This window comes from Pinus tabuliformis, chromosome 1_2, assembly GCF_031772625.1.
Source record: "Pinus tabuliformis cultivar Carrire ecotype Pingquan chromosome 1_2, CPIR1, whole genome shotgun sequence".
Taxonomy (NCBI): Eukaryota; Viridiplantae; Streptophyta; class Pinopsida; order Pinales; family Pinaceae; genus Pinus; species Pinus tabuliformis.
Window position 1 is genome coordinate 778,741,092 of NC_142298.1, and position 23,031 is coordinate 778,764,122.

General features: G+C 37.4%; 2 protein-coding genes across 2 annotated transcripts; both read right to left on the minus strand.

Annotated features, from left to right (window-relative positions):
* Positions 1-356: 356 nt before the first annotated feature.
* LOC149208178 (uncharacterized) lies at positions 357-1,163 on the minus strand. Its single transcript, XM_089394027.1, has one exon. It carries the CDS (start codon positions 1,050-1,052, stop codon positions 501-503), a length of 552 nt encoding a protein of 183 aa, XP_089250153.1. The 5' UTR covers positions 1,053-1,163; the 3' UTR covers positions 357-500.
* Positions 1,164-19,681: 18,518 nt separating this feature from the next.
* LOC149208179 (uncharacterized) lies at positions 19,682-22,074 on the minus strand. The gene is made up of 3 exons (XM_089398255.1): positions 21,973-22,074; positions 20,102-20,233; positions 19,682-19,924 (listed from the first exon to the last, which is right to left on the minus strand). Exons 1-3 carry the CDS (start codon positions 22,072-22,074, stop codon positions 19,682-19,684), a joined length of 477 nt encoding a protein of 158 aa, XP_089254381.1.
* Between the last annotated feature and the right edge of the window lie 957 nt (positions 22,075-23,031).

Consider the following 23,031-nt stretch of genomic DNA (forward strand, 5'->3'; position numbering starts at 1 on the left):
TCTGGGTTCATTGTGTATTACAAAGTGTAGAACATAGTGAATTGCCTGTTGAATTGAAATTCACAAAATTTCAATTCAATCCTGAACTGCATGGAATTCAAGAGGGCAAGGACGTAATTATTTTTGAGCAATTTTATGAGATGTTAATACACCTTCTTTATCATGCATATGTTGGAATGTAAACGCATCGAGATTGAGTGTGTATGCAAAGCGTAATTGGTGCCCGGTTGGAGTTGGTGCATCAAAAATCGTTAAAAATAATGGAAAAGAAAGTCTAATTATTTTTTTTCCTTTTAAAATTCGTATAGTCGTATGAATCTTATATCCAAATTAGGTAAGAAACTGTCCATCCGGCTCTTCAAATATACAATTGCATTAGCACACCATATTATTTGCTTTTCTCATTGAAACCTATAACTTGTATTAATTACAAGAATAAATCCTACATATAAATCCAAGATTGGTTAAAACACTCGTGAAAACCGGATATCTCAAATTATTCACTCGTGACCTTCATTGTCTGGTGAGGCAAGGCGAGAAGCAATGACAGAATGATACATGCCGTCACGAAACGTAGAAGTGTCTCGAAGGTTTTTCCTCAATATTTTCGCCTTCTCTGCAGTGAAGCGTCCCCTTAGAGGCTTGGAACGCTTGGGCGACATTTCCTCCCTTGCTTTTTCACCATCAACTGATCTCTTATCCATGCCTTTGCCTTTTGTTTCCGACCCGTTTATGTCATCGTTTGCCCAGAGGTCCTGATCAGCCTCGGACCAACCAACGAGAGGAAGCCACCATTTCTTGTCACATTCTTCGTCAATATGTGAATGCGAAATAACATCATCTCCTCGTCCTCTTCTCTTTGCCCCCCCATTCTCATTTTCTGAACAAACTGATCCATTATTGCTGTTCTTGGAGGAGCTGCATTCCCATACTGAAATCCTGACAGAAAAGGCACCACCAACATCGTGGGAAATAAAATTCTCACCACGGCAGAGAGCCGTTTTCTCAGAGAAGGGCCCGCACTCCAGAATTCCACATGAAATAACAGCCATTAAAGCAAACCAGGCCAAATAGCAGAAAATCAAACCAGGCCAAACAACAGAAAATCAGGTTGTAAAATAAATTACTCAGTGCGGATGAAGGCTGGCAATCTCTCTATATAAACCAGGTCATATAGCAGAGAAAATGAGAGAAACTAAATTACTCAGTGCAAATGAGCACGAAAATCTATAAAACCATGCATGCAGGAATTCTATTTATATACCTAGAATGTGTGATGATATTTTTATGATGCCGCTAATATATACTTAGAATATCTGCCCATACCTTTCTAATTTTCAGTCCAGGAATTTTACACGAAGCTGTCGATGCCAGCCGGTTAAGTTGAACAGTAGAAGATGATAGCTCGTCGAAAAGGACACAGAAGCGCGTTGAAGATAGTTTTTGTCGTTAGGCTGAGAATTCTGACATGAGTACTGCATTTGTTCACGATGCGACTTAACATGCGTATAAATTCATTGATTCTCAGGATGGACCAAATTTAATTGACAAAATTTAAAGGTTCTTGATGCATCGCCGTACGCTTTTCTTCAATTAAACGGTTCATGAAATTAGAGTTTTGGATTTTAGTATATTGAATATAAGACTAAATGCATTGTTTGTATTCAGTGAATGCACTGTTAGTATACAAATCTTAAACTATGAATAGGAGAACGACATGAGAGGATAGATGGTCAAATAATGCTTCATTGTACAAATAACCAAACGAGAGAAATTTTGTTACATGAGCACGCTTTCCTAAGAAAAAATCATTTGGAATAGGAAAATGGTCTTTCTAGAACTTCTAGAATTTGAATTTAATTCTAATTTAATTACACATTATTATATAGATAATAAATATTTAATATTTATAGAATATGTTAGAATATTTATAATATCTATAGATTAAGGGTTAAGTTTATTTTTAAGTTAATTATTTTATTTTAATAAATTAATTAAAAAAGTCATATTAATATTTGTCATCTTGAATATGTGATATCAAAAAATTATGGTATTGGTTAGGTAAAGTGTCTCAATTTTTATGGCTAAAAATATTGTTACATGTTTTTAAAAATATATTTATGTTTAACTCATATATTAATTTTTTTCATAATAATAATAAAATAAATAAATTTATAATTAAGTTAATTCACTTTTTTTTTAATTTGAGAAATATGATATGCATCATTAATTGATGTTTGTATTTAATTTATATAGCTACAGTGGTCTTATACATCTACAACATAACAAAAATTACATTAAAGTTATATGAATCTTTATCCATCTATAAAAGAATATTATGTCTAGTATTTAAAGGTATGAAATTAATTTTAGCATTTAATAAGACTACTATAATATTGTAATAAGAAGATTTATTTGGAAATATAATTAGGTTGATAAGGATGTTTATTTTGGGATAGGGGTTTTAGAGTTTTAATTTAATTACGAATAATTATTAGGTGGATGGTGGGGATTTAAACATTATGAAATATCTTGAGAATATTTTGATAGGATGTCTATTTTGGACTAGAGTTTCTAGAATTTTAATTTAATTATCAATAATTATTAGATGTATGGTGGGAATTTAAACTCTTTGAATATTATGAGAACATTCGTAGTAGTATACACAAATCAAAGGTTCTGATTTATCTCCAAAGCAGTTATGTTTTTTTTTTTTTTTTTCCTTGGTTCCTTTTAACTAAATTAACTTAAGCCATGGCATTTTAACAAAGCCTATATACAGATAAAGGGTCTTCATAGTAATGTGGGGATAAATTTCCATGGTTAAGAATTTTGTTCCATGTTTCTTTAAACGTATATATGTTTGACTTATACATTAATTATTTTTATAATAAATAATAATAATAATAATTTAAAATAAACTTATAATTTAGTCAAACTTTGTGATTTCTTAAATTTTAAAAACATGAGATATATAATGAAGTGTTTTGATGCTTATTAGTCACCATCTCGGCAAGACTATAGGAATCAATTTGCACTTTCACTACTATTAGTTTAGCTTTGATTGGACAAAAAATTAATGTCTTATTTGAGCCTTAACATTATCTATCTCTATCTCATTGATAAACTCTACTAACTCTGAGAATTCATTGGTATTCATGGCCAACTTACGCCATCATGTTTTATAGTTTGACATCATACCATATTTATAGTTATTTATGAATGAAAAACACATATTTTATTTTAAAATTGTGATTGTTCACTAAATTGAAACTTTGCATACTAGACTAGACGGAATACCATTTGTACAAGATTATGGATGCACCAACCTTATCCTTGTGTGTAAAAACCCTAGCGAAAATTCCCTTTAATAAAAATTAAAAACAATAACCATGGAAGAATGAAACACTTATTCGAAGCTGAATGATGGGCGGGACATCCTAGGAGGTGTTAGTTTGGTTTTTTATGGCTAAGGAAATTGGCAATGGCAATGGCTAAGGCTTTGGAAAGGAAAATTGGCATTTTGGCATAGTTATTTATGAAAATAATGGAAATTAGGAGAAAAGAAAGGTGAAAGGTGTAGGAATTTACAGGGTAAGTTCCTCAGAAAGAACACCAAAATGACACCGCTCACAACCAGATCACAGATCAATACACCAGTATTTTTGACGTGGTTAAAACCCTCAAAGAGGGAAACAGTCCACGGCCTGTCCCAACGTGGGTACTACAGGCAATTTATTAATCAAAGAATGAAAATTTACATAAGCTTCTCTCATGCACGGATTACCCGAACAATGACCCTCCATGCGCTTTAAATAGAACTCATGGACCAATCGGGTGTCAAGCCACGGATCAAGTGTCGGTAATACCGAGGAGAGAGTGAACCGTCGGATCACTACATATCGTGACCGTCGGATTGTAAGTTACAAAATGTACAACGGTAAAGAAACACACTTTACCTAACTCTATACCTAACTCTATACTAGACCAAGTTGAACTTAACTATTTCCTATGTGTCGGAATATCCTAACATCCCCCCTTAAGAACAACTTGGGATAGGATTGAAGGATTTACAAATATGACACAATAGGAGAAGGAAGGAGGCACTAGAGCCTATCCCCCCTTAGTGACAACTTCCTGAACTCCAAGCATATATCGAAGTTTAGTGAACTTCGCCTCTGTGAGAGCCTTTGTGAAGATGTCTGCAACCTGATCATCTGTTGAACAATATTTCACTTCAAGAACATGGTCATGAATGAGATTTCTGATGAAGTGCATGTGTAGTTCAATGTGTTTACTGCACTGATGCTGGACTGGATCTTTGCATAGCTGAATGGAACTTTGATTATCACACCAAAGTGTGGTTGGATGCTGCTGCTCAAAGCCAAACTCTGATAGGATCTGACGAAGCCACAAGGCTTCCTTACTAGCTTCCACGGCACCACGATACTCTGCTTCTGCTGACGAAAGAGAAATGGCAGCCTGTTTCTTACAAGCCCATGTAATAGGTCCTGAACCAAGAGTGAAGACATAACCGGCAGTAGACTTCCGATCATCAGGGTCACCAGCCCAATCAGAATCAGTGAAACCAACTAATAGAGGAGCTGCTTTGGCACTGTAATGAATCCCAAACTGTACTGTACCTCGAACATAACGAAGTATTCTTTTGGCTGCTTTCCAATGACTTTCACGGGGGTTTTGCATAAAATGAGCAACAAGGCCAACAGCAAAGGAAAGATCAAGACGAGTATGGGTTAAGTACAAGAGTTTTCCTACAAGTTGACGGTATAAGGTAGCATCAACTTCAGGAGAAGTACAAGAGACTGAAAGTTTGACTCCAGACTGAAAGGGAGAAGGGGCTGGCTTACAGTCTTCCATGTGAAAATGACGAAGAATATCACAAGCATACGTGGACTGGGAAAGGGAAATACCCTCCTTGGATTGCAAGACTTGAAGACCGAGAAAATAGTGTAAGTGTCCTAAGTCTGTCATTTCAAATTTCCTTTTGAGGCTAGACTTCACATGGTTTATAAGGTTGGGATCACTACCAATAAGGATAAGATCATCAACATAAAGAACAAGGATGATAAGAGAGTTGCCCACTTTCTTGGTGTAGACAGTATTGTCAGAATGACACCTAGAAAAGCCAGATTCTAAAAGAAAGATATCCATTTTGGCATACCAAGCCCGAGGAGCTTGCTTGAGACCATAAAGGGATTTCTTAAGTCGACAAACAAGACTGGAGTCTGTTTGTATGAAGCCAATGGGTTGTTCCATATAGATTTCTTCCTGCAAGTCCCCATGCAAGAAGGCAGATTTAACATCCATCTGATGGACTTCCCATTTTTTTTAAAAACTAAAGCTAAATATGCTGAAAGTAAGTGTTCCAATGGATAGATCTCGAAAAATTAGGCTGTTTTAAAAAAAATGGCTCTGAAAAAGGCTTCCGAATGAAGAAGTTATGGCTTTTTGAAAAAAAATTTGTTGAAGTTGCCGGCAAAGTGCGCGAATGTGCGGGAATGAAAAAATCCGCCCCCACAAAATGGAGACTTGAACCCAAGACCTCTACTCTCTTAAAATAGCTTTGAACCAATTGATCTATACAAAAAATTTGAGAGAGAGAGAGAGAGAGAGGGGGGGGGGGGGGCCTTGGTTTGCGTGCTTGCCTTGAGAAAGCTCTTTTTCCCTACAAAACACAAAACCCAACACGAATATGCAAAGAAAAACGAACCTTGCGGCTCGAAGTTAGCTTTAGCCAAAAAACTAGATATTTTAAAAAATGAACCTTGCGGCTCAAAGTTAGCTTTAGCCGAAAAACTAAATATTTTTCTCAATGTTTCTGATTTTCCGAGATCACACTAAGGTGCAGGGAAAAGAGCATACGCATGAGAAAAAAACCTTCCTTTCTGTTTCTGATTTGCCCAGATCGCACAGAGTCGCAAGGCAAAGAGCATACGCAGAAATGAAAGGTATAGATCCGGTTAAAAAAAAAGGCTAAATAAACCAAAACCGAAATAAGCAGAGAGAAAATAACAGTAAACTGCAAAAACATTGTATACCTCCCGATCTAAAAAATGACGCAGCTAGGGCTACCGGAAACCTTTTCGTGTGAAACGAAAGGGGTTCCTCACTGGAACAGATGCTCCGAACGCAACAGAGCAGTCCTATCGGCCCGAAAGCAGTCGGAAACAGTAGATCTAGGAAACGACAGCCGCATGCAGTTCTACCGGCTTCAGATTTGGATCACCAACGGACGCGGCCCTCAAATAGCTCCGATACCATGTAGGAATTTACAGGGTAAGTTCCTTAGAAAGAAAACCAAAAGGACACTGCTCACAACCAGATCACAGATCAATACACCAGTATTTTTGACGTGGTTAAAACCCTCAAAGAGGGAAACAGTCCACGGCCTGTCCCAACGTGGGTACTACAGGCAATTTATTAATCAAAGAATGAAAATTTACATAAGCTTTTTTCATGCACGGATTACCCGAACAATGACCCTCCATGCGCTTTAAATAGAACTCATGGACCAATCGGGTGTCAAGCCACAGATCAAGTGTCAGTAATACCGAGGAGAGAGTGAACCTTCGGATCACTACATATCGTGACCGTCGGATTGTAAGTTACAAAATGTACAACGGTAAAGAAACACACTTTACCTAACTCTATACCTAACTCTATACTAGACCAAGTTGAACTTAACTATTTCCTATGTGTCGGAATATCCTAACAAAAGGTCACAAGTTTCATGCGACAAGGAAAATGAATAAAATAGAGGCCTCATTCATAAAAAGGTTTCTGAGGATCGGTTGGTAACCTTTTGTCAGTTCAGATTTGGAACACTCTGATTATTCTCTCTCTCTCTCTCATAATCTTGGACATACCCTCTAATTTCACTTATTATAATAGAAACCTTTGATAAACTCTTTCCCAATGACTGACTAAAAATCCACTCTCTTTAAAGCTTGAGCTAAAGTATTAGAAAAGGGCATCCACCCCACCCTTTGATTCACCTCCAATTTTCCTTCCATCAAAGAAAAAACATAAAAACCATGAGATAAACCCATGTATGGCATAAGGAATCCTATTGGAGAACCAACTCCTACTGTTAATGAAACCAAAATAGTATCATACCATATCTTTCGTGCTAATAAAAATCCTCCATAATTTTAGTTAAACAAGGAAAATGGTGAAAAAAATAAATTCTATTTGAGAGATCCCCAAAATTATTGACAAGTAGAGTATTCACCCTTAGAATTCAAAATTACACAATTTCTTATAGATGGGAATGACCACCTTTTGGGATAGAGCTACATGTAGACCTAGAAAATCATCAATGTTATAGCAAAATAATTAGTCCACTATCTAAGATTCGCAGGTATCCTCCATGAGAACATCATAAGACGTCAAAACCCACTCATTTTTTACCTTTTATATTAGATCGGAGGAAATAAAACCGTTTTCCTCCACTTTTTATGGGCTAAGACCCTACTACGGAAGTACCACAAAATATGACTAGAGATATAGTATAACTTGTATATAAATCATGGTGGAAGTGTCATCTCTAGGGTAGCCGTAGTATGCACACAATATAGATGCGACTCCATGTGGTTCCCCCCCTCCCTATCTCAGTCTAGCGCACGTCGATAGGAAAGAAGAGTTAGAAAAAGAAACATTTCATATATTCAACATCAATGTAAACAAGTTGTGCTCCCTTTAATGGATTGTAGTTTCAAACTTGGTGCAATACCTGAAGAAGAGTATTAAAATCAGTTTGCAAATCCCTATTTAGTTACAGGTCCTACTCTTCGAATTTAAAATTTTGTAGGATTCTCTCCAGCTAAAGGATTGTCGCATCTCACGAAACTCCATCATAACTATGAACCTGAGGCTGTGAGGAGGTGCCTTGGGACCCAAATTTTTAATGGGATCTACCTCTTACAAGGACGTGACCCAAGTAAAGGATCAAAATCAAGTAGAAAAACCTCAATTTTTCCTATGGCCCTACATCATAGAACAAATGGAACAAGTGCCAGCCATGGAGGTAAATCTTCTACAAGTAAGCTACATTTTTTCTGCATTCCAATCCAAAGTTGTGATTTCTTGTTTCAATGTATTTTGGCATAATATGATGCTTTATATAAATGGATATTCTCTTCTTGGATCCCCAATTGTGATATCTATATATTCTCCAAAGGGTTTTTTATCGTACATTTTGAAACTCAGGAAGACTTAAAGAGAGTATTGAGTGAGGGACACTAGCTTTGGGGAAGTGATGGGCTCTTCATAACCCTTTGGTTCCCATATTTTGCACACAAAAAATGGTGGTTTCAGCAATTTCTATATGGGTGATGCTACCAAACCTCCCCCTCCCTTTCTAGAATCACAAGGTTCTGGAAGAGATTAGAAACACCTTGGGAAAAATTAAAAAGATGGACCTTGATAGAAAAAAGAAAGGTATATTTAGTTTTTGCTAGAATCTATGCAGAAATAGACCTTAGTAAAGGACTACTTGATCACATTCATTTGAAACACCAAAATTTTCAATGGACCCGAGTATCAAATTATCAGAATATGGCCTTCAAATTCTAAAGCGGTTTCCAAATAGGACACCTGCATAACTCATGTCCTCAGCAAAAAAGTGTTTTCAAAAAAATAGAAAGGGGTAGACCCATAAGTCAAAGGCGTGGAAGCCATCTAACTTGTACGTATCATAAGAAGAAGAAGAGGAAGAAGAGGAAACCATGGAGGATCTTCCCAAACAAGCAGAAGTGGATGAAAAAGTCCAAAATTGTTCCACATCCAAAACAAAAAATGATATTAAATCATGAGATATTCAGACATACGTACAATAAGAAAATGAAGCATATAGAAAACATGGGTCGAGGGGCACAAAGAGAGCTCATGCTTCTAAGAGTTCTGACTTAGATAAATAACCCTCTTCAAAGACAACTAGAAGTGAGTTGGCAATGGATCCAGTTGTTCCAAACTCATGAGGATGGTAAAAAGTGTAGAAAAATAAAGGCAAGGAAGATAAGTTAAGTGATTATTATCGCACCTAACTTCCAATTCTATTATGTAATTTTTTTCAGTTTTTCTTTCTCTTTAGCTCATAAGCCAAAAGGCTTATCTTCTGGAACACTGTTAGCATTCGAAAAATGCAATATTTTTTTTCTTGTTTCCAGATCAATAAAATTATGGGTCTTTTCCCTTTGTAAAAAGAATAACTTTCATATAAATGGAATGATCTCATAGCTTATTTTTACTCCTTGAAATCTAGGGATATTTTTGTTTTCTTTTGGTAGCCCACCACTTAGGTTCAATAGAACTAGAATATATTGAACCTCTTCCTTACTTATGGTTATATAGTGGATCTTTGAAATTTTATTTGTGGTTAATCAATAGTGCCCACAAATTTGTAAATTCAATTAATAGTCCATCTCTCTCATCACTACCAAAGAATAAAAATGCTTCAACTAACGAAAGAGAACGACAACCACATTACCATTTCACCAAGTCCCTCCATTAGAATGAATTCATGATCCTACAACATGTTGTATATAAAAGAGAGAAAATCCATTTTCAAAGACAATTTATATATTCCTATGAAACAATTCCTCCCCCCCCCACAAACATACTTTTCTAATATAGTGTCACATCTTTGAGTAAGAGTGATTTTCCCCATAGAGGTAACCATATAGAGCTCCACCATCTTTGAATCAACATAAAAGGATATTTTTTCGCCATCCTTGATTTGAATGTACTGTTTTTTTCACTTGTATCCTAATTTTTGTTATATTTTAAGCACAACCACATGATCTAAGTGTAAAATAATTACTAGACTAGCTACTTGCAAAACAAGAAAAAAACGAGACTTAAACTATTGAGCAATTGAGTAATTAACCAAGGAGAGAATTCCAATTACTCATAAATTTTTATGGTTTATTATTGATGAATATGAATACAATATACGAACTCTCCAAGAGACCGTTGAGGTTGGACTAGGTTGGGGTTACATGTGCATTTAATTAATATAACTCAAAATTATTTTCTCTAGTTGGCGAGAAAGTCAAAATTAGATTGGGAAGCCAAAAGTTAGTAAGTTATCCTAAAATGGAGTGAAATGCATGCAAGTTTAGTTATAAATGGTATATATCTAATTAAGAACTCCGACGTGCAAAATACTAACTAGTTAAATTTAGTTAAGCTCCAAAATAGGACTACACATCATCTAATAAGGGAATGAGAGAGAAAAATGGTGGTTAATTGCTACAAAGTAGGAAGGAGGTGCATAGCCACTATAGGAATTCCTATGCTTGAGGTAGTACAATTTCACGGAGTGGAAATAGCTATTTAATAATATAATAAGTGTCTATGTAGTGCCATATGTCATCTTAGGAGGCACCCCTTGCAAGAAATATATCTTCTAAAAATAGAAAACACTAAAAAAAGAAAATGTGCCAAATGATAGGGAATGTGTAGTAGTGAATGAAAAGTGGTCATACGTGCCCCTAATAATGTATGGAAGATGGCATAATGATGCAAAATTTATAGTTCCTTATGAAGTCTTGATGAACTATTGAGTGAAATGTACCCCAACACCCCTCATGAAGCCCAACTATGGAGTCTAGTAATGAACGAGGCTCAACCACTCTCAACCATGTTAGATACTTACGTACAAGAAAAAAAATCAATGATTACAGAAAATTTGCAGCCATGTTTGGTACTCATGAAACAAATTACACAAGACAAAATATGATAGCAGTGAGGTAAAGAGAGAAAGTCTAGTGGAGGGAAACCCCATCTTAATATACAATGCATACTTTGTCAACTATGTAGTTTCTACAAAGAAGGATGGTTTTGTTGATCAAACCAATCATGAATTTGTATTACAATATGCCCTATGCCATCATATGAGAAGTGATTTTCTATTGGTCAATCCTTGTACTTGCTATTAATAGCAATGGGAGCTCATTGAGTACCAAAAGAGTGATTAGCTCGTTGTGACTTACCAGTTTCACCCATTATATTACTAGCTAATTCTAGAGTATTATGTGCTTTCTATAGCATGTGGTATGGTTATACAATCGGATTATGATGCAATTATAATTCATATAATAAAATTATTAAACACACACATGGCAAAAAGAGTATGAAAGATAAAACATGAGAGTACACTTTTTATTAACAAATGATATACATTTATAGTACATTGTGTGACTCTTGTTTTTGTATTCCAAGGTCTCTCTCGGACTTTGTTTGTCTATTCGGCTTCCACACTAACCCTTAGAGGATTAGGTGTCCAACATTCCCCCCCTTAATCTGAAGGGTTATGTATGAGTCCAAGAAGAGAGCTGTAATACAATATGTGCAAAAATGCATGGCAGCACTAGGCTGAATGTGCTCTCTGAAATGTTGGTATAAAGGGCAGTGGTTTAAGGATGACCACCAACACTGGAATGCTTAGTGCAGTTCCCGGAACTCTTCCAAGTCTGGCATGAAGCTCAAGTCTTTAGCTAGAGGAAGTGCTCCTATTGTTTTGAAGAGGGAAACCTTCAACCATGAAAGGGAGGTCTCACCCCACATAAAAGGGAGAATCTCAACCTAAAAAGGGAGGTCTCAACCTGTGATGGTTTAAGGATGACCAACAACTCTAGAATGCTTAATGCAATTCTTGGAGCTCTTCCAAAACTGGCATGAAGATGAAGTCTTCTGCTAGAGGAAGTGTCCCAAATTCTATTCCTGGAATTCTTCCGAAACTGGCAAGAAGCTGAAGTCTTCTTCTAGAGGAAGTGTCCCAAATTCTTTGAAGAGGCATCATCGACTAAAGGCATGTTCAAGAGAATATTTGTCTTTGGCTACAACTCTGAAACTGGTGTGATAGGTTGTGGCTCATTCTCGCTTGATGTGTCTTTGAAGCTTGTAGATGACCATCATTTCCCCCCCTGTCAGATACAAGGTGAGATGATGGAGAAAACTCAACTGCAAGACTGTTCAATACTCTAGAACAAGTTTTGACATGTGACTAGAATATCTTCTTCGTTGTTGAGGCTCATTGCCAAGAAGCAATCCATCCAAGATGAATCTTTGTTCTTACAGCAGGTTTGTTTTTGAAGCATATCTTTGAAGAATGACTAGTTTTATGATAGTGCTTACATGGATGAAGATCAAAACAGTGATATTTCAAATGGCCAACTCGATCACAGTGTTGGAATTTCACAATCTGTTATGGCTACTGTGGAAGAGGGGCAGAATCTAGAACGACTAGAGGAGAACTGTCATGAGGAGCAGGTGAACTGTTGTGAATGAATCCAACACTTTGAAAATGGATTGGTTTAGAGTAGTCTGGAATATGAAAGGATAAGTCCTTGTCATATCCAAGACCAGTTTTGTGCTTGTTGTGGACAGGTTGTTCCCAAGGCCTGATGATGGGCTTGGGAAGTGCAAACTGAACTTCTGCATCTGCATGTACAACTACTGCTTTATGGGAGTCTGTTTCAATCTTCTGAACAGAAACAGGTTCAGAATGACTCCTCTGTTTTAATTCTTCTTGTTGTAGCTGAGATTTGAGCTGCAAAAATTCAATCTTGTCATGTACATCTTGTAAAAAACTGTGAATATTGGTGAGAAAATAGTTGTTGATTTTGATTGGATTATCCATAGTAGAGAATATTAGATATTCTAGTGACTCTAGTATTGCACTAATTGGAGCCATTTTTCAACCTCAAAAAAATAGTAAAACAATGATGAAGAGATGGACACCAATTGCTCTTTTATATAAACTTATGGCAACAACTTCAAATCAATCTTGGCAGCTTGCAATAGATTCAACACAAAAAGAATGGTGATATCCAGAAAATAGACACCTCATTCAAAAATGAATTTTCTCCAATTCACCTGAGAAGTTAACTTCCAACAAGGCAACAAGCAATTTGGGCCTCAAAAAGATATGTTCCTGTACCAGCCTTGAACTTGTCCTTGCAGCAACTTCAATCTAGTTCAATAAAAATCTCTCCTATGAACAACCTTAAAGAAAATACACCAATTTGATCTACAAAGAATAGTCTGGGCCTGAAACAATTTTCACTGAACTCCTAAATAATCCCAAATTGTTGCAACTTTAAAGAATATAAACAGTCACCAATTCTTATGAACATTGAACTCTGTCATTCCCAAAAATCCCCCAACATATTTACTTTCAAAGCAAAAATAATGGCTATAAAAAGGAAATACCCTTGTGGATTATCTTCCTTTCGAATTATAGAAATGCAAGTATCAAAATTAATAAAATAATTATTTGAAGTATGTGGGAATAATTATCTGAAGAATGGAATTTTGAATGCCAAATTGACAGTATGACTACGCTCGGAGTAATACGATAATAGGTATTCCAATAGACATAGACTAATTTTCTGTGGACTGTTCTTAAGCCTTAATTTGACAACAAGATTGCAATGATGAATAAAGAAGAAAATCAGAGGCAACAACTTCTTCAATCTGATTACACAGGCAAAAGGGCACCAGAACCTTCCCAAGGGCTTCCTTCAGAACCTCCCACAACACTCTCCACTGACTGTGTAAAAATAAACAGTATCCACAACATAAGCAACTTCCTGATCAATATTTCAATAGAAAGAAAGAGCATTCCTCAGTGGATTTAACCGTTACAACCATTTCAGTCTCCATCTCAACATCTAAGTGGGTTATCAAGGATGAGCTAGCTACTGTTAAAGAGCCTATTATACCAATCAACTGCTAGCTGAAAACTCTGCTAGAAATCTTGCCAAAGATTTAAGAAATGTATAAATATTACAACAACAAAAGCCACAAAACCACGAAATCTTGGGAAGTACAAGAAGCTTTTGAAACCAAGTGGAGTAAGATTCCAGAAATCATTGGTGATTACACTCCTGGAAAGTCACTCCTAGCATGCATATTCTAACCCAACACTTATCTGGCATTTTGTTGGAGACATAACTGAGAATGCGTTAGTTCCAAGCATCGACGACAGCTTTCCAACCATCAGTTTACTTTTCCTCCGACAACAACTTATGCAGATCGTCTCACACCCCGCAAGCAGTGTGACGTGTAGAGTATTTCTTTCAAATGAATGCTTTCGCTTTGGATGAATACTTCTTCAATTTCCACGGTGTTTGTCAATCAATTTTAAGATGCAAACTACACCTGCAAGCATCAAATGACCATCTTTGGAATATACAAATACAAAACACTTTGTACAACATTTTTGTCGGATTTATCTCATTGAACAGTGTATGATCTAGAAAGGAGAAACATATTTTTCATGGAAGGTTTTGATGTCGTATGGTATATGCAATGTAATTTTTTATAAATTACATAAATTCCTCTTCAACGACTTTCTTGAGAAACTCCATTCTTTGAATGACTATCAGATTCATCAAGGGGTTGCATCGTTCATTAAACAAGAAACACAATATGCGTAGTGGTTCATTAACCGAGCAACACAATTCAGCGTGGGAGCTAAACGAAATGTTTCAATGCAACAATTAAGTCACGGTTTCATTGACCATAAAAACATAATTCTGATAGAATGATGGAGCAAAGATAGACGAATGCAAAGATGATGAAGTTGAGGCAGGTAAGATATAGATAACATGATAGAGGAAGCTCCAACATACATATGATTGCTGCAACTGCATGCAGCAATGTTGACCCACATAAAGATTCTTTATGTTATGCAAACACACAGGTGTTTAGTGCTTGACAACTCGTGAGTTGTTATGTGGTCCTCTCTGAACGGATAGTGCTGACCATTGTCTCAATGTTAGGCAATGTTCGGTGCTCAAAGCAATTCACATAAATAACTGCAGTAGGAGATATATCGACATTCACTGCACCAGGAGATATATCCACATTCCCACACCAAGAAACAGATCATTATTCAACGAACAACCACCAGTATTCAATTAACATGGAATTTGATTATTCAAACGGACAGACAACACTTGGATTATATATGAAATCAGCAATGACGGTTCATACACATACGATTTTGTAGGAGTACACATCATTCAATGCACATCACACCAGCATAGTTCCAATGCATAGTTCAAATGCACCATAAAACTAGTATTCAATAAGAACCAATGCATGTGCACAACTACCAAAATTGATTCGTCAGCTTTCGAAATTAGTTCAGCGGATTCCAAAATTTTTGCATAGATTAAACATATAATATAGTTTACTTCCATATAAAAGGAACTCAATGCAGATCTTACAATCCAATGCACTGGTATAGTTTAGGGTATTGATTTCAACAACCATAATCAACGTGCAGAGTAGATTGTATAATCAATGCACAATCACAATCCATCCTTCAATTCATTTAAGTGCACAATCACAGTCCAGCCTTCAATTCATTTAAGCGCCCAGACTAGCATACACACACACCAAGTTGTTCAATGTAGAAAGTAGAGAACGCTTTCTCAATGTCAGGGAATAATGAAGGTAAATAGGAGTTATAGGAGTAGAGGGAAGCTAAAAAGGGGTCTAGAGAAATGTTAGAGGTTGCATCTAGAATATAGCTGAGAAAATATTCATGAACTGATGGCAGAAATGACTTGCATAGAAAGGCCATAAAACAAATGGCTCAAAGTAATTATGCAGGGCGGGAATACGCCTGCTCTAATACCATGTTAAACACACACATGGCAGAAAGAGTATGAAGGATAAAACATGAGAGTACATTTTTTATTAACAAATGATATACATTTATATTACATTGTTTGACTCTTGTTTTTGTATTCCAAGGTCTCTTGGACTTCATTTGTCTATTCGGCTTCCACACTAACCCTTAGAGGATTAGGTGTCCAACAAAAATATTATTAGAAATATGGTCTGAAATTTATGTGAAATCATCTTGAATATCTCCCTCAAAAAAAGGTCTTCCAAAAGTTGTTGTAGAAGGACTAGTGCAAGGTATCAAAGAAGAATTCTTTAATGTACCAATATGATTATAGGAAGATTAGTTGAAAATGAATTTATTATATGATGAAGCAATCATAATCAAAGCATCATCCATACCTTGATCTTCTCATGGGTGGCCTTAATTCTTCTTCTTGAGATTCTTTGCAATGTAGTAATATTGTTGTTTAAGTACCATGGCCAATAGATCAATTTTCTCCTACATATACGAATATATAGATGGAACCCCATGTTGTAGTGGATGCACTTTGTACTCTCCCTCTTATATTTTTCTCACTTGATAATCTTAGTCTCCTAACTAGATTGAGAGCTTTCTCCATCTGTATTATCAACATCCCTTGTTTTTGGCTTTCCTTTATTGTTATCGTCCTTCACTATAAGTGAATAGGGTGTGGAAGATTTAATCCCAATTGTGTATGAGATTATTCTACTCATGTGATGGGACCAACCCTTTATATCTAAGCGTTAATATTTAACTGTTGATTGAATGATATTAATGATGTTGTTGGTTGACCTTTATAGTATTGTACTATAGTTTAATTGTGATGAGGACATGTGTCCTGGCCTCGGGCCTCGTTCCTTCCCACTCTTACTATCCTTCGAAACCCTAAACTGTTCATTCCATTGTTGTTTCTCTATGCTGCTTGCGAGGTCTACGGTTTCACAAAATGAGGGTCTACTCTATTAGTTTTACGGTGTTTCATTTCACTGTGCTTGGGTGTGTAACTCTGCGAGGGTTTCCACTTGTGTATGCTCTCAGTACTTCTAGTTCCATGCTTGGTTTTAAGGCTCTGGGTCTGGAACCCTTGGACTCGATCTCTGTCATCAGTTTCGCTCAGTTCTGGTTGTGCTTCCAGTTGCAGGCTTTGGTTGTATACGATTGTATTCAATGCACTTGCTTCGTAGTCGGATCGTTTGCTTGGTTTTTTTGACACAGGTTATAGTTGTGGATTGGCTCAGCTTTTGGCTATCACATGACGGTCATCCAAAAGGTGATTTCTCTCTCCATGCTAATCTTTTCTGCTTTGTTTTCCTCTCTCGCTGACAATATTGGCTCCTTTTGGGTAGCGAGCACCTCTGCACTATAACCTTAATTTCGTGGCTTCTCTTCTGGTGTGCACGAGCTCGGCTCTCCCTCAATGAGTTTCTTAATAACCCTTTCCTCTACTTTTTGTTTTGTTTTTGTAACTATGGTTTCGTTCTTTGGTTCTAATGGGCTGCTTGTTGACCAACGCAGGGGAGCGACGGACTTCATTCGTCATTCTCACACCTTGTCTCCTATGCTTGAACCGGGTAGGGTCACTCCTCGGTGCTTTTCATGTTTGATTGTTTGAGGGTTTCACTATTCATAGGGTTTTATGGGTCGTTAGTTGAGATTTGGCTTTAGCCTTGCTGCATCTTGGCCTCACTGTGCCTGTAGCTTTACTATATATTTTTATGGCTCTGCTATTGTAACCATGGTTGTATTGATACGGTCCTGTGATGACCTCGCAGTGGTTTATAGTTTTGTCAACTCTATTTTATTTGCTGGTCTCTGAACAGTGAACTGTGGAGGCTCGGCTTTGACAAATATATATATATATATATATATATATATATATATATATATATATATATATATATATATATATATATATATATATATATATATATATATTTATACAGTAGTTTCGATTGTTAAAAATTTGCAAGGAAAATGGTTATGCGTTCGTTTTTGTACCTGTAGCTTGTTTTCTTGGTATTCCTCTGACTGTGGCTCTCTTGTTTCTCCCGTAGGCTTGCTCTATTACGCTGCTGACTTGTTTGGGTGCTCTCCTCACTTCGGTGCTTACTGTTCACTGTCTGTCATCATTGTGCTTATAGAAAAGAAAATGAATTTAATTGTATTTCGAAGAAAAGATGTTAAAGCTGTAATATGAATGGATTCAAATGTGTTTGTTCTTCAAAATGCTTCTGTGCATTTTCTTCATTCAGTTCTATGATGGTGAAAAAAGATTACAATAGTCGTTTCCTCTTTTTGTTTTGTAGAGAACACTGGACAGTTAGCAAACTGCCAGTAGTTACATTAAGTGGTTTCTGAATAACTGTCTTTTCTTGTTTTGTAAACTAAAAGAAAATTTTAAATAAAACTAAAAACTAAAAGAACACGTAAGAAAAAACACCAACAGTGGCTAAGACAGCCATTACTAGAAATTTAAATGAAAATGAAAACTAACAAAACTCATACTGTTAGAAGAGACAAACTCCCAGCCATGACCTCCCTGAGTTGGATGCTCCTCCATCAAGCTCCCGGGGTAAGTGAAAATTCATGGCTCTAGTCCATGAGCTCCTCGATAGAATACCCTACACGTTGTATATGTCGTGCATCAAGCTACGAATTGTCCTCAATAGGGCGGTTCTTCCACTTGATGAGGTATTGTAGGTTCTCCTTTCTCCAAGTCCGCCTAGCCACCTGTGTATCAAGGATTCCTTCGATTTCAAGTGGCTAATCTGAAGGCATTTGTGTCATCCATGAACTACTCTCTCCGTGGGTATCATGCTTTGGCTATGCCGAACTGTCCTCTTCCGGACTAGCAATGTATCGGAATAAATCTGCCACATTAAAGATGGGCGATATTCCTATACCTGGAGGCAATTGCAGCTCATAGGCATTTGCAGAAACTTTGCGGAGAATTTTACAAGGTCCAATTTTTTTGAATTTTATCTTATTGTATTCACCCTTAGGAAATCTTTCCTTGCGTAGATGCGCTAGAACCTGATCCCCTACATTAAATTGTACCTCTTGTTGTTTCAGATCTGCTTTCTGTTTGTACCTTTGACTGTTGTCCTGTAATTTCGTCTTCACCTGCTCATGTAGGTCATTAATTGCTCTTGTAAAGTCTTCCCTGTCAGCACTTCTTCTTCGTAACTATCCCAAATCTCATAGCTCATGCACTCCTCAGGGATGCATTCCATACAAAATTTGAAAAGGACTATTTCCTGTGCTTCAATTCAGTGAATCGTTGTAAGCAAATTTCGCTTGAGCAAGTACACGATCCCACATTAGTGAATTTTCTCCAACTAGACTCTGCAGCAGGTTTCCTAAGCTTCTGTTTACTACCTCCGTCTGCCCATCAGTCTGTGGGTGATAAGCGGAGCTGAAATTTAACTTCGTGTCCAGCTTTTTCCACAAGGTGCGCCAGAAATGCCCTATGAATTTCACATCCCTGTCGGAAATAATGGACTTGGGTAAGTCGTGTAGTCTAACGACTTCAGTGAAAAACAAGTGTGCTACATGGGTAGTGTCACTGGTTTTTCTGCAAGGGATAAAGTGTGCCATCTTCAAAAATCGGTCCACCACCACCATGATGGAATCAAAACCCTGCTGTGTTTTGGGCAGACCCAGGACAAAGTCCAGACTGACTGAATCCCACGGTCTATTTGGAATAGGCAAGGGTGTATACAACCCCGTGTTCTGACTGTGCCCTTTCGCCAACTAACATATCTTACACCTGGTCACATACTGCTGCACGTCTCTTCGCATCTTCGGCTAGTAATAGAAATGACTGAGCTGATCCAAGATCTTATCAATGTTGAAATGTCCAGCTAGACCTCCACTACGTTTTTCCGAGATGATGTTCTCCCTCATAAAACATTCTGGGACACACAACTGTCCTCCCTTAAATAACAGCTCCTCTTGTAAGTTATAGTCCAGCCATGGACTACTGTTCCTCAACTAAGGATTCTGGCAGGCTTCATAAGCCTCCTTGAAATCTGCATCTGTTTGATACAAGTCCTTTAGGTGTTCAAATCCGAACACTTGTATTGTGCTCTCCTGCAAGAGTAGAACTCTTCTGCTTAGTGTGTCTGCTACCTTGTTTGCTTGACCACTGATATGCTTCAATACAAATTTAAAACTCTGCATGTACTCCACCCATCTTGCATGTTTGTGATTGAGCTTATGTTGCTGCATAACATACTGTAACGCAGAATTATCAGAAAACAAGACAAACTCATTACCCAAAAGATAATGTCTCCAATGCTTCAAGGCTTCGACGACGGCATAAAACTCCTTGCCATAAGGCGTATACTTTTGCCTACTTTCATTTAACTTTTCACTAAAATAGGCTACTAGTTTGTCTTCCTAGCTGAGTACAGCTCTAATGGCTATACCGCTGGCATCACAACGAAATTGAAAAAGTTTGTTGAAATCAAGCAATCTCAAAATTGGCCTCTCAGTGATATTCTTCTTCAATATCTGTAAGCTCTTCTTTGCAGCTTCAGTCCTCTGAAAAGGTTGACATTCCTTTCTAATTGTATCCAACATAGGTGCACAGATTCCACTAAAATTCTTTATAAACTTGTGATAGAAACTTGCGAACCAATGAAAACTTCGAACTTCGAACAAACTCTTAGGGGATGGTCAGCTAAGTATAGTTGCAACTTTTTCTGCGTCCATCTTCAGCTCATTTTTTGCAATCACAAAACCGAAATAAACTAACTCCTTCTGAAAGAAAGTACATTTTTTCAAATTTATCAGCAACTTGTTTTGCTACAGCTTCTCTAGAACATATCGAGCATGTCGAAAATGTTCTTCCTTTTTCTTGTTGAAAATCAGTATATCATCAAGATACACAATCACAAATTTCCCAATGAACTCCTTCAACATCTCGTTCATCAAGTGCATGAAAGTACTAGGGGCATTACTCAACCCAAATGGCATCACCAACCATTCATACAGCCCTTCATTAGTCTTGAAAGTTGTTTTCCATTCGTCCCCTTCTCTGATTCTAATCTGGTGGTATCCACTCTTCAGATCTATCTTTGAAAAATATGTTTCCCCACTCAAATAGTCCATCATGTCATCCATTCATGGCAATGGAAACCTGTATCTGATCGTAATTTTATTTATTGCTCGTGAATTTGTACACATCCACCACTCGCCTCCTTTCTTGGGAGCTAGAACTGTCGGAACTGCACAGGGACTTAAACTTTCCTGTATCAAGCCTTTGTCCAACAATTCCTATACCTGCTTCCTGATCTCTTCGTTGTCCTTGGGACTCATCTAGTAAGCAACTTTATTCAGTAAACTAGCTCTAGGGATGAAATCTATGTGATGACTGATACTCCGCTTTGGCGGTAATTTATCTAGTAAATCATCCACCACAATGTCACTGAATTCCTGCAACAATTCCTGGATTTCTTCAGGTAAGTCAGAAATTTCAGTGTGCAACAACACTACTCTCAGTCTCCTTACAACAGCATACTTTACCTCGTCATCTTCAATCTGTTTTAGAAATTCTTTTCCACCCACCAACAATACTTTTGTCCCACTAGTTTCTGTTGTTTCTTCTTCCTTGATGGGTACTAGCGTATGCTTAATCCCATCGTTGACAAACTTGTAATAGTTTGTTTTCCCATCATTAACAACTTTTTGGTCATACTGCCATGGTATACCTAGCAGAATATGACACACATCCATGGGCATGACGTCACAAATCACTTTGTCCCTATACTTGCCAATATGGAACTCCAGCTCACACTGCTGATCAACTAGCAATTGGTGACCCTTCTATAACCACGACACCTTATATGGAGTTGGGTGCTTCAATCTTTTTAAACCCAATTTCTCCACCATCTCTGTTGCAACCATATTATTAGTGCTTCCACTGTCTATAATCAGCTTGCAGCATTTGCCATGTGACTTGCACACAGTCCAAAATAATGCCTTTCTTTGGGTTTTTTCAGTTGTTTCCTTTGCCGGTTTTAGCGGTACCTTGTTCAAGACTAAGGCCTCTCCTGTCTTTGGTACATTCTCTACCTCTTGAGGTAGTGCCTCTGCTTCCTCTGTCTGAGCAACATATGCTCCTCTTTGACCAGCCTGTTCTCCTTCAGGACACTCAAAGGACCTGTGCCCCCACTTGTGGCACTTGTAACACTGGTAGTTAGCTCCTCTTCCCCTACCATTTCCCCTTCCTCTCTAGTATGTCCTTCCTCCCCTAGTGCTACCTTCTTTCTCTACTATACCTGAGGTCTTTGAACTGCTACCCTCTTCACTATTGTTAGTAGTTCTTCCTCTGCCAAAGGATTTTCCTTTCCCTCTACCAGTTCCTCATCCTCTCCCGGCATTCTGCTTCCTTGTGATCTTTTCTTTTGCCTTTAAGGCACTATGTTATGCTTCCTCTATGGTTTTTGGAGAAAGAATACTTATCTCGTCCAATATCTCTAGCCTTAAGCCATTCACAACCTTGCTGTCTTTTCTGGGGTGTCTTCAGTATAACCAACTCTCAAATTCACCCAATAGAATTCTTCAATATATTCTTTCACCGTCATTCCTCTCTGCTTCAAATTCTGCACCTGTCGATACAGAGCAATCTGGTAATCTTTGGGAAAAAACTTACCCTTCATCTTGGCAACCATTCTGGTCCACTTTTTTAATGGGTAACTTATTCAATCTTCTCCTCTCTACTTGGACACTGTCCCACCATAAGGCCGCATGTCCTTTTAGTTTGGTGGCAACAAATTTAACTCTCCTATCTTCGCTGACCTCCTCACATTCAAAATATTTGTCTAACTCACTAATCTAGTCCAGCAGCACTTCTGTGGACAAACTACCATCACAGTTCGGAATTTCAGGCTTTGGCTTACTGCTAGCAAACAAAAATGACCATAACAATTTGATTTTAGGTCCTTCTTCATCTGATCCATCTGCCGTAGCTACAGCTTCTTCATCACTGTCGTCCCCTACTTCTGGATCCCTTCTCCTTCCTGCTTCTACTGCCGCCAAACGGGCATTCAAGTTCCTAATCTCTTCCCTCAATCCTTCATCTACTACTCTTCGAATAGCTTTTCCACGACCTCCCTGAGAAAAACAATTAACTATACCTGCTATGATACCAAAATTGATGGGACCAGCCCTTTATATCTGTGGGTTAATATTTAACTGTTGATTAAATAATATTAATGATGTGGTTGGTTGACCTTTATGGTATTGTACTACAGTTTAATTGTGACGAGGACATGTGTCCTAGCCTTGGGCCTCATTCCTTCCCGCTCTTACTATCCTCCGAAACCCTAAACTGTTCA